The sequence below is a fragment of the Vombatus ursinus genome, unplaced genomic scaffold (assembly GCF_900497805.2).
Source record: "Vombatus ursinus unplaced genomic scaffold, bare-nosed wombat genome assembly UNPS02014768.1, whole genome shotgun sequence".
In the NCBI taxonomy this organism is placed as follows: domain Eukaryota; kingdom Metazoa; phylum Chordata; class Mammalia; order Diprotodontia; family Vombatidae; genus Vombatus; species Vombatus ursinus.
In genome coordinates, this window is record NW_020954546.1 from 22,310,366 (window position 1) to 22,322,933 (window position 12,568).

At 47.1% G+C, this 12,568-nt stretch overlaps 1 protein-coding gene across 3 annotated transcripts in view; it reads left to right on the top strand.

Moving 5' to 3' along the window:
* Nucleotides 1–12,568, top strand: part of SMG6 (SMG6, nonsense mediated mRNA decay factor) — a 172,823-nt gene that overhangs the window by 28,025 nt on the left and 132,230 nt on the right. For all 3 annotated transcript variants that reach the window (XM_027862547.1, XM_027862546.1, XM_027862545.1), the window contains exon 9: nucleotides 10,527–10,588. In XM_027862547.1, coding sequence (XP_027718348.1) covers nucleotides 10,527–10,588 — 62 coding nt within the window. The remainder of the gene's footprint in view (nucleotides 1–10,526; nucleotides 10,589–12,568) is intronic.

Consider the following 12,568-nt stretch of genomic DNA (forward strand, 5'->3'; position numbering starts at 1 on the left):
TCCTTCTTATTCAGTTTCACCTCCATAAGGTGTGATATCTTGGAATGAGGAGAGGGGAAGAGGTCCTAGAGGCCATTGAGGCCAAGCCCCTGTTTCACAGAGGAGCAAAGGCCCCAGAGGGGGAAATGACTTGGCTAGAGGCACATAGGTAATCAGGCTGAAACTCGAGTTCTTGGGTTCCAGATCCAGCACGCCTACGACATGGAATCTTTGTGTTGTTTTAGCTTCTATCAGAGAGCAGTCACTCAGGTGGTATAGTAAAGATAGTTACACAAACAGTCACGCCCCAGTGATTGTAGCCAGCAGATGCCCCAGAGACAGCAGGCTCAGACTTGGAGCATGAAGACAGCTGGTTAAGCATGCATGTATTGAATGGGGGCAGAGAAGTGCCCCCTGGCTTTGGGAAACTTTTTCTCCCTTCATGGAAGCCTCATGAAGTTCCCCTTAGGCGTAACTTTCTTCTGACTTTTCTAGAGTCTGGAGCTGGCCCTTCCCTCTTCACAGGCCACACTCCTTGAGGCTGCCTCAGGTGATTGACCAACTGTCTTTCTATATCTTTCTGCTGTAATCCTCTGTCATTGACAACTGCTGCAGATGGCGTTGCCAGTGGGACCTTTGATGCCTCTGGCAGATCTTCCATTCATCAGGGCACTTCCCTCTTAGAAATACTCATTTACCTAAGATCAGGAAAGAATAAACACAAAAGAAACAGGTTCCACGTGCTCCCAGACACTTGGTGGCCAGGTACAGTTTTTCCTCACTTTGATGCCAGGAAGAACAAGCAAAATGACCCCAACATTGAAACTTTCCAAGTTAAAGTAGGAAGCGGTTGGCTGCTGAGTTTGAGCCAAGTGGATTATGCACAAGTGGGGACTTTGAAAATTTCTCCTTAACTGTATCCATGTTCTGTTACAGACCACATAGTGAGATCATAAGTAAATAATAAGAGTGAGATCTTGTTGGAACTTATGTTGAATCAGCAGCTAGTACAGGGAGAGGAGCAGTATATAATCTTTGTCATAGGCTGATGTATTCTCCTTGCTAATATTCTAGTTAACATTTTGCATCGATATTCATGAGAGATACTGGTCTATAGGACTTTTCCTCTGTTTTGACTCTCCTTGGTTTAAGTATTGAGATCATATCTGCGTAGAAATAGTTTAGTAGGACCCTTTTCTATTTCACCTATATTTCCCACTGTATTCCTTCCTCCTCTCCCAGAGAGCTGTCCTTTATAACAACGAAGGAAAAAAATTCAGCAAAACTAACCCAGCATATCAACAAAGTCCAGGAAATAAGAAAAATGCCCAGTGATTGGGAAATGGCTAAACAAATTCTGGTACATGAACATAATGGAATATTATTATACTGTAAGAAGTGATGTAAGACTGGTAAATGCAGAGAAACTTGGGGAGACATAGCAAACTGATGCAGAATGTGAGCAGAACCCCAGGAGACACTTCCACGATGTCTACAGCAACACCAATGGAAAGAGTCACAGCTTAAGACTGTGACTTTAAAAGAGCTAGGAGAAGGGAGGAGGCTCCTCCCTCCCTCCTTATGGTGAGGAGCACCGAGGGAAGAGGAAGGAGGAGGCATTCTGGATGTGGAACTCTGCATGCAATGCCCACCATGATTTTAAAGGCTTCAGGGTCTTCACCGGAGGAACCTCCATAACATGAGAGTTTCTGCTCTTCACTGCTCAGGATCTGGTGATGTTACAGCTCGAACGTGGAAGAAGGGAGAAGATGCAAAGAGTATGAGACAGTTATTTTCTGGGCTTAATTCCTCTCCTTTCTCCACATACAGGCATACCCTCTAAGCTTGATGCAGTGAATATCATTTCACAATAACATCATTAATGTGTTCAAACAGAAATCCACAGGAAAACCAAAGAGATTTGGTTGTCATATTGTTTGGATCATCTCCTATTTTTATTATTATTATTATTATTATTAATTACATCTTAATTTTTTCAGTCAATGAAAGTCCATCTTTTCTCCCTCCCACCTCCGCATTGAGAAAGAAAGAAAAAGAGCCTAAGTCATATAAAACAGATTCCCCCACTAGCCCTGTCTCAATTTGTACTCTGCTTCCATTACCTCTCTGCTAGGAGATGGGGAGCACGTTTCATCATGAGGCCTCTGGAATCTTGGTTGGTCATTGCATCAGTCAGAGGTCTAAAGTCTTTGGAAGTTGTTTGTCTTTTGGTATACGTTGTTCTCCTGGCTCTTCTCGCTTCTCACTGCATTAGTTCAAGTTTTCCCAGATTTTTTGCTGAAACTGACCCCCTCATCATTTTTTTGCAGTACAATAGTGTTCCATTACATTTCTCTACCACAGCTTGTTCAGCCATTCCCCAATTGATTAGTACCCCCTCAGTTTTCAGTTCTTTCGCATCACAAAAAAAAAACTGCTGTAAATATTTTTGTACATATGGGTCCTTTTCCTTGTTTTGATTTCTTTGGGGTACAAACCTAATATTGGTATCACTGGGTTGAAGGGTAAATACAGTTGGAAGAGACCACAGTTTTCTCTCTCTCTTTTTTTTTTTTCTTTGCTTTTTTTAAGTGAGGCATTCGGGGTTAAGTGACTTGCCCAGGGTCACACAGCTAGGAAGTGTCAAGTGTCTGAGGTCAGATTTGAACTCGGGTCCTTATGACTCCAAGGCTGAAGCTGTATCCACTGCACCACCTAGCTGCCCCTACAGTTTTCTCTATTGAAAAGCCTTTTTATCCATTCAAAGATAGGCAGTGTTGAGAAGTCACTCCAGAGGTGGAGTTGGAATTCTCTTAGCTAATGTTGAGGTCATTGAAGTTGAAGTTGCCCTGTAAAGGGCATATTTGGCCCTCTCCTGACCTGGCTATGTGCACGGGGGGGATCAGGAACCCAAAATGTATCCCTTAAACTTTCCCATAATGAGCTTTTTCCTTTTACAAATTTTGAGTCACTCCAAGGCCATTTCTTCCCTCAGTGTGTGAAGAAGCCCTTTGGGCTGAGCCCAGTTTTCTCCCAAGTGAGTTATGCCCCATGCAGTGCTCTTTGGCAGCTAACTGGGCCCTTGCCTTTCACACACAGTGGGGTTTTCGCTGTGGTAATGAAGAATTTTTAAAATGTATGTTTTGAGAGAGAGAGAGCTGAAGGATTGAGGGATGACACCCTCCTCTCCTTTGTATTTTTCTGGGGCATTCATTTCCTTGGCAAGAATGCTGTTACCTTGGCCTGGCGAATGGAATTTCTGCTGTTAGAAGCTAACTGGTGCCACAATTCTCTGAGCAACTAGAAACTTATTTATGAAGCAAGCTATGGTAAGATGATGTCTCCACTGAGGAGTTTCTTTGGCAGGTTTTCCACCATGAACTATACGGGACAGCCTTTGAAATTTTTATGGCTGTTAAAATATTTTTAAGTGAAAAAATTTCAGAAAGGTAGGTTAAACATTAATAGTTGTATGTGATAACTGCTATGGTCCCTGAAATGCTGTCATTTGCAGTTTTAAGCAGGAATAGAGAGGCTCAGGACTCCTGTATCGTATGTCTTGATTTCCAAGTTGTTCCTGTAGACAGGTGTTGCTCCCCCTTTCCAGGTGTTCATCTACAGAATGAGGATGGGCCAGAGAGACCGTTTCAGTGGCTCTTGCTCCTTCAAATGAAGGGACTGCCAAGGGCTTTAGATGCCATTAATTTCATGCGTTAAATGTGAAAGAACTGTTTTTTAGGAAAAAGCCTGTGAAGAGACAGTTTCTCTTGAGTAGGTTTCTGTTTCTTCCTCTTCCTTTTTTATCTTTCACTTGCAGTTTTTCCATGTGGGTTAATGCTCATCCCATCCCATCCTGAGTCACTGAAGGGAAATGAGAAAATAGGGTTTCCTGGTCTTTCTTTATCCTTGTCCTTCTAAGATGTTTGTTTACTTACGTGTAATTATAATGATCAAGCTTCACTCTGAAAAAGAGATGGAAAAAATGTACCTCCTTCACTCTTTTGCAGAGGAGGGGGACTGTGGGTGTGCCACCTTGAATACCCTTTCAGGTCCAGTGGAAGTGTTGGTTAGTTTTATTGAACTGCATTTTTTCTTTACATTTTGTTCCTTATCATAAGTGAGAAGGGTATATTTGGAAATGAAGGTGATATAAAAACAAAAGCTCAACAGAAAAGCAAAAAGAAAATGGGGAAAGACTGCTCACTTCCCTCGCTGAGATAGAATGACAAGTAGGATATAAGGAGGGCCCAGGCGATAGGGGGGATGAGGACTTGAGCCAGGATGAGGTAGGGAAAGACACAAATAGCAGCCTAGGCTAAGAAGTAAGTTCATTTGAATGTGCTTGCTACGTCTTGTAATCCTGGGCTCCAGCTACCACGGGAGAGAAACGCCTGGCGGAGAGCCGGAGGAATCAGCCCGTGTCTCCAGCCACCGCAGTGCCCAAGTCCCACCCCTGAGTGGCTGTGGCTTCTGCCGAACTTCATTCAGGGCTGTTAGGTCTGAGCCAACAGCTGTTTACAAAACATATAAGCAAAAATGCCGATGCCTGTCCTCAGGTTGGAGACATCCTGCGGCTTCTGCTGGACCCCTCTGCTGGTCCAGGGCACCCACACCAGCTGTGTGAATGCTGGTTTGGTCGTCGAGGCCCATTTGGCCTCTGCTGTCTGCTGCCCTGCAGGCAGCCTCTGCCTCCCCTGATGAAGAACAGACACAGAGGTTCCCTTCCAACCCTGAAGTCACCATTTTTAACGTGAAACAGTTTTCCTGCAAGTTGATGAGCCAGAATCTTTCCCTTATTTGGTGCCTTGTTTAAGCAGAGGCTTGTCCATCAGGGGTGCCGGACCTCTCCCTACACATGGTGAGGTGCTCCATGGCTCCAGGCATAGTGGAGTGGGAGGGGTCTTCAGCAGGCCTCGTCCACAGAGTTGTTAGATGCCATTCCCTTTTCTGTGAGGCTATGTTAATGCCATGTGGTGACAGGTGGGGCTGGACATGGTATTTCTTTTTCTCCCCTTAGAGTCAGAGCATGGGCGTGCACCCGTTGTTCCTCCCCTCCTGAAGCCTTTCCTTTACTCCACTGTTTGCTCAGCATCTCTTGAGAGATGCTGGTGGGCAGCGTAACCCCTGGCAGGAACCTAGCTCTGCTCCTTTTTGGTCTCTTCTCCTTCCTGCCCGACACTGGACCAAGCATGGCATCAGTTCTGCATTGCTAAGGTTCCATTGGCTCGAGCGAGGCCAGCTGAGGGTGTCCCTAGGCCGTGACCACCTGCTTGAGTCAGCGTGGCCCTTCTGACTTGGGTTTAGCTGGTCACTGCTCAGTGACTGACTGCTGAGCTGTCACTTGGAGGCCTCCAGGGCTTCCCCTTCTCATTCCACTGGAAAAGCAAAGTGTCCTGAGACTTCTCCTCAGCAGCATCCAAACAACGGATTTAAGCCTTTGTCTTAGACTTAGGGCAGGAATCTTGAGTCAAGTGTCCCAAACGCTCTTAGAGACAACCTGGGATAATAATAGCTAACATTTGTCTAGCACTTCAAGGTTTGCCAAATACTTTACATCTTATTTGATGGTCATAATAAATAATTCTGTGAGGGATCTGGTCCCAGCCAGCACCCCCCCCACCCCAGGTGGACCTACATTTGGGAGCAGTCTGGTGCTTCAGGTAGATTGGAAGGTAAGGCTGTTTGCATGGACACGTGACAGCTACAGCCGGATGCCCTGTGTCCTCCATGGCACGGCTTGTGTTTGGGCCCTCACAGAGGGTGCTTGGGACTTCAGCAGCCAGTTCTCTGGCACACGACTGACGACTTTTGTTGGAAACTCCTAGCCTTTTTGGCATCTCCTGGTAATTCTCCTGTCTTCCATCGTAGAGGCAGCAAGGGGTCACCAGAGTGGATCGAGCCCTGCTTCACATTTGGCTGTGTGACCCTAGGCAATCGCCTAACCTCTGTCTCAGTTTCCTCAGTTATAAAATGGGCATCATGATAATCAAATAAAATAATGGCGTTAAGTGCTTAGCACAGCTCCTGGCCCATGGCAGGAGGCACTTAGTAAATGCTTGTTTCCTCCCTTCCTCCCATCCTTCCCTTGGACCAAGAGTGAGGGGATGAGTTCGGAGAACTGTTTGTGAAGGGCTCTTCCTGACTGCTCTGCTGTGACCAGGCCCCCAAATAGGAAACAGACACAGAAGGATGTAGTTAGTGGGCTAGAAAGGAAGGCAGTTCAGGTGGCTTTGATGCTGTATGCATGCGCACACGGCGGCCTTGTGAACGCCCGTCTGAGCAAGCAGCCGGGCTGGGTGCAGGCGCTTCTCTTCACCCTTCTCCTCCTGGGGTCCTGAAGGCCCAGGCTGTCCCAGCAGTTCTGGTAACGTCGGTATGGGGCAGATGGGCAGCTGAGTTCCCAGGGGTTGAGTGGTGAGGTGAGTCAGAAGTGAGAGTCATTCAGAGAGTAGGCCAGTCAGAGCAGGCAGGGCTGCCCTCAGGTTGAACTCTGGCTTTCTGTTTACCTTCAAGTGCTGAGCTTGTTCGACTTTGAGCCAGAGGCTGCCCTCAGTTCTTGTATGGGCCAGGGGGGCAGGCTGTGCGGGTGGTGGCTCTGCAGAGGACCCGTCCTGAGGCCTGGGGAGCAAGCTACTGCAGCCCTTTGAGGACCTTGGCTTGAGAATCAAGACAGGTCCTGGTTGCGAGGTGGAGTGGGATGCTCACCCTGGGACCAGGAGGGACACTGAGACCTTGAATGAGAGACCTATAGAGCACTGCGCTCTACAGTTAACACCTCTGTGCCTGAGCTTAAAGATGCCTCGTAGCTTTGAAAACCGAAGCCTAATGCAGTGGGCCTGGTTGCCTGGCACGTGTTGTGGAGGTAGTCTCCGAGATATCTTCTGCTTCCGGATCAGGTGACTGTCAGATCATTCAGCAGCAGATCCAAGGCTGAGAAACCCAGGTCTCCTGACATTCAATCCAGTTCTTTCCACTATATTACCTTCTTTTCCCCAAAGCATGGAATACCTCATGAATTTGTTGTCTCTCCTCACACAAGATGGGTTTACACCAGGAAGCCTTCAGTCTAGGAGACACAAGTATCTCCCTGAGATGTCTCTGACACCTGAAATCTGCAGTGGTGACTGCTGATGTGACATTTAGACCAGTTTCTCTCTAGTCAGAAATCTAAGTGGTAGAGCTAATAAAGTCAGAGGAAGTAAATCGAGATTTCATATAAGACTTGCAGCTTGGGGGAGTAGGGGGACCTTTAATGGGAGGAGGCATGTTGTACATTGAAACGCACATCACTCAGGCCGTCTCCATTGGAGCCCGGGCTTCATTACAAGTCATTCAGCTGTCATTTCACCCTAAGCAATTCTTTCGGAAAAATGGAAGTTGACGGGTCATTAGTCTCATTGGGCCCCATTGACCAAAGCAAAGGGGTCTGAGCTGATTGTGATTCTGCAGTACCACCAGTTCATGGGACCCTCATCCAAGTGACCGACTAGTCTGTGAATTTTTTCTTGAATGATGGGAGGAGCCATATAAAAATTGGTATTTGCAGAGTGACTATTAAATGCTACTTGTGTTTATGCTGGGGTTCCTTTTTTTCTTTCCTAGCCTGCTTTAGATTCCACCTCCTCCATAGCCTCTTCCTCTCCCAACTGAAAGTGAGATGCACAACGGGGCCCAGCACTTTCACCGCCCCTAGGCCTTCTGAAAAGATGACTTGCCTGGGACTATAGGCTGAGGAACCTGTCTTCCAGGTTTAGTTTCTATATCTTGCCTCCCATAACTTCACATAGATGAGGAGATTCAATAAATAATCTGTCTTTGAAGTAAATGACCTGTGCTGACTCTTGCCTCAGAACCTCCTCAGGCCGTTTGTGACCCCCAGAGTTTTAACGCAACTTCAGGGCTGTCGGGAATGCCCGGGCCAGTACTCTGGAGGCTGAGCATACTGGGCAGCCTCATGCCCACCAAGTTGGAGGCCCTGGGCTTTGACTGCTCGTGCGTGCTCCACACATGACAAAGGTCAGACAGCTGAAAGATCGGTGAAAGAGGGGCTCTTTGTTACTGGGGGATTTACTGCAGGCTTCCTCTGTAATAGTGAGCTCCCAGAGACACTTGAGAGTTATTGTGAGAATCTGCAGATCCAAGCTCTGGGGTTAGGAGGGACCTCAGTAGTAATCTCAGCCAGCGCTCTCTTTTTCTAAGGCCCAGGAAGGAAAATGATGTGCTTTGGGTCAGTCACCCAAGTAATGAGAAACAGAGCTAGGGTCAGACCCTGGTCCTCTGATTCCAAAATCTGCTCTTTCCCCTTTCCCACTCTGCCTTTCTTCAGGATTGCTTGGGTTGGGCATGGGGATTGTGCCCATAACATGACGAAGGGAAGGCGGCATGTGGTGGGGAGAGAGCTGGCCTCTGAGGCAAGTCGCCTTCTGACACTGAACCCTTCATTTCCCTACGGAGCACTCTGAAGACTGAGTGGCAGAATCGTTGCTCATTGATCTTGGTAGAGGGAGTTTCCTCACTAGGAGCTTGCTGAGCCAATGAAATTGGAAATTCAGACCCCAGAAAAATGCCGAAGACTCTCTCTTTGTGAATTCCTTCTTCCCCCTTGAGCATCCCATTCCCACCATTGGCTCTCTGCTGGCACCTGCTTGGGGAGATCTAACCCGACCCCCATGCCCTCACACAATGGGTCTGCCCAATTTATGAATGGTAAAACTGAGAAAGTAGTTTGGTGACGTGCTGCTCCAAAGTCACATGACTAGTTGATGACAGAATTGGAACTTGAACCCAGGTTCCCTGTCCCTGTGTTCTTCTCTGTAGACCACATATGATAAGGAAAGCAGAGTAAAACTCAAGTCTTTACTGGATAGGGAAACAGGTTCATTGTGTTTCAATGAATTGATGGAGATTATAAGAAATAATGCTTTAACATTTGCAAAACACATTACAGACAGTCTCATTTTAGGTGATTACTGCAGGTATTATACCCATTTTGCAGATGAACAAACTGTGGCTTAGACAGGTTGTTTGTCCACGATCTTACAACTGGTGTCTAAGACAGGATTTGGACCCAGGCTTTTATACCTCCTCCTGCTCTGCCTCTAGTGCCGCGGTCTTTAGGATCACACTAGTAACCTACTGGAATTCATATTAGCTGTGAAAAATAGAAAAGCTTCATGGGAGTGAAATTTTCTATCTTAATGTGATCTCAGAACTGAAAAAGAACAATGAAACCCAAGTTGTGTGGATGGGGCAATGATTGTAGCAGGTTTAGCCTGTACTAAAGATGCTCAGAAATAAGGCTATAGACATGTGCCTCTGAAGGATCCCTCTTCCACAGGTTCTGTCTGCCTCATAGGCAGCTTGTTCTAGGCCCCAGCTGTCAGCATCAGTCACCTGTGTGACACCCACGCCCCCCTATTTTTTCCTCCCTCCCCCTGCCCCCTGAAGCTAGCTTCATTGCTGCTTAGAGTGACAGATTGTAGCTTGCAGAGATGTTTGAGGGCCAGGAGGCTTGAACTGACCTGTATTCTCTCCTCTCTTGCTGATGAGGCTGGGTCTAGATAGCAGGTCCCGTGCCCATTCCAGATGCCAGGATCTCTCGGGAGCACAGATCAACCCACATTATGATAGGGGAGTATACTGTGGATTGTGCGCAGATGTCCATGAGCTCTGATAATGCCCCTCGAATCTCACTTGTCTGCCACATTAGGCATCTTTCTTTCAGTTAATGGAAGATGTGTTTGGAAGTAGCCCTGGTTAGTATAGGCTTTCAGCAGATCATGTCCCCTGGCCAGCCTCTCATTGAGTCACCGATGCTCCTCAGATTCTCCTGTCTCCTATAGTTCTTCCCTCTACCGAAGGTATTCTCATAGAAAATCACCCTCTCTTAGTTTCCTCATCTGTAAAATGGGGACCATAACAGCTTTGGAAACGGCTTCAGAATTGGGAGACTCAGATGAGAGGGTGTGTGGAAAGTGCTTTGTAAACCTTTAAGACACCATGGAAATGGAAATTATTATTGCTGGAAACGGAATGCTCCTGCTTTTTTGGAAGAAATAGAAAATGTCTCAGAAAGAGCATGCCCTTTGAGGCTAGGACTCCCCAAATGGCACAACTTTCTTTATTATTGGTGAAATTGAATATCCTCCACTTGGAGTGTGAAATAGTCCTCCATCTCCCCCCCCCCCCCCCCTCCCCCTGAAAGCTTCTTCTTCCTCTTTGTAGGGCTCAGGATCTTTCTCTTGGGCAGTTTTCTGTTTTCTTTTCATGCCTTCAGTCCGTGTTTTAGTCCCTGCACATGGGGACAGCTGCCAGCAGAGGGTGCTGTCGTCTCGCTAAGCCTGATGTCACCTTTGGCTCCTCAGAGCTGCAGCTGTTGGGCATGTGCCTTGGATCTGTGTGAGAGTCTGGGCATGTCCATTTGGTTCCCATCCCTAGTGCCCACCCCTCACACCCTGGCCAGGTTATTGTGTCACTTGGGACTCTGTTCAGTAACAGGAAACTGGGGAGAATTTAATTGTTTTCTTCTCTCTCTTTTTCCCATGCAGCTGAACAAAAGGTTCATCCTCAGTTTTCTCCATGCCCATGGGAAGCTGTTTACCCGGATTGGGTAAGTGTGCAGGATGTTTATTTTATTTTCCTACATTACAAGTCTTTTTGGAATTTAATATTGTTAGCAACTAGACTGTGTTTGTAACTGAGGGCACAGGGTGTGAATTCTTAGCGGCCCCCACCTTCTGTTTCTCCTTCCTTTCAGTCTCTCTCCTGCTGGGCCGCTGCAGTGAGGGAAGTCTTACTGTGCTCTCTCCTCCTCCTCCCACCCTCTCCTCTTCTCTTTCTTTTTCCTACTTTCCCTCCTCTTTCTTTCTCAGATGTGCTCTTCCATAGGCTGGCTGTCTTTACTCCCTGACCTCTTCCCACCTCCTGCTCCTGTTTCACCCTCTGTTCCTCTTCTCTCTCCTCTGTCTTCCTGTCCATTATGTGCACGTGCTCGGGCTCTAGTGAGAACCCTCAGGCTTTCGTGCTGAGTCCCCGGCTGCTGTTGCCAGGGGTCCTCCTTGGGGAGAAAACTGTTCACTGGTTTGCTCTCAAAGAGAACATTGACATTTCCTTTCCTCCATGTCCCTCTGACCCATGCCCCCTCACCCTTTGGTCAGTTTTCTGCACCACCAGTAAATATAGCAGCTCTGTCTTAGTGGTTTCCCAGTCCACAGTAAATTGATTTGCATGTAAATGAACAACCTTGGGCTCAAGGCACCTTCTCCTGTCACCTCCACCATTCACTATGCCTTGAACATGGTAGGTGCGAAGGAGATGTTGGCTGCCTTGACTTCCCTTCAGCTCTTGTCTTTCGAACACGGTTTTAGCAGACTAAATTTCCTAGTTTTACAAATTAGTCATTGTAGAGCCTCACCTAATAGCTAAGATTAAACTTACTTTGTATCTACTCTCTGCGTGTCTTGTATATACCATTTAGGTACCTCTTCTTTCTTCCGTTAGAATGTAAGCTTCCTGAGGGTAGGGACTCTGTTCACTTTTTCTTCGTACCCCTAGCACTTAGCGTAGTGCCTGGCATAGCCTTTAATAAAGGCAGCTAGTTGAAGCAGTAGTTAGATTAGTAGACCTGGAGTCAGGAAGACCTGCGTTCAGATCCAAACACTTCTTAGCTGTGTGACCCTGGGCAAGTCAATTTATCTCTACCTCAGTTTCCTCCTCTATAAAATGGGGACAGTAATAGCGCCTATCTCCCAGGGTGGTTGTGAGGACCAAATGAGATGAAAATTGTAAAGCCCACGTTGTAAACCTTAAAGCAAGCGCTGTAAAAATGACAGCTCTTTTTGTTGCTGCTTTAAAGTCTGCTGATAAATCCTAGTCCTGAGCATTCCTTAGGGCCTGAATGGGGCTTGGTGACATGGCTGGAGGGTAGGGCAGCATGGCAGCGGCATTGTCATGAAGAAAGGCTACCTTCCCCAGGTGATGAGAGAGTGCATGGTGTAGTAGACAGAGTTCCAAGCTCCAGGGAATGTGGAGGCAGAGCAGTCCTGGGAGGTCTTGCCTGCCACATGGAGAGCATGGTGGTGCCCCAGCCAGCCTGCTAGTGGTTTTGAGGAAGGCACTTAGTGTGTGTGTATGTGTGCACATGTGAATACACAGATATATTGCTTCTCATGGTGTAACGGGGACTCCAGGTTTTCAGAAACTGTGCTGATGGAACGCAGGTTTTGGCAGACCCCACCCAACAGGAAGGGCCTCAAGTATGGACCCAGTGACAGAGCAGCCTCACTAAATTTAGTGAGAGTGGCTCATCTCTAGAGGCTGGGCCATCAGGTGGGGGAGTTTTGAACCACAGCAACTCATAATTAATCATTGATCAGTTCATAAGAGTGAATATGGTTTGCTTTGGCGGAAGGAGTCTCACATCAGTGAAAGCGCAGGTCCTTGATTTGTGTATATTTGCTTGTGATTAATTTCTGGGCCCACATGCCTCAGTTGCTGCTCCTGTGTCCTTCAGCCCTCCTGGCATAACTCAGGTTTAATATTTTAGTATTTCTCCAAATGCTTTCTTAGGAGGCATAACAATAGCTAACAT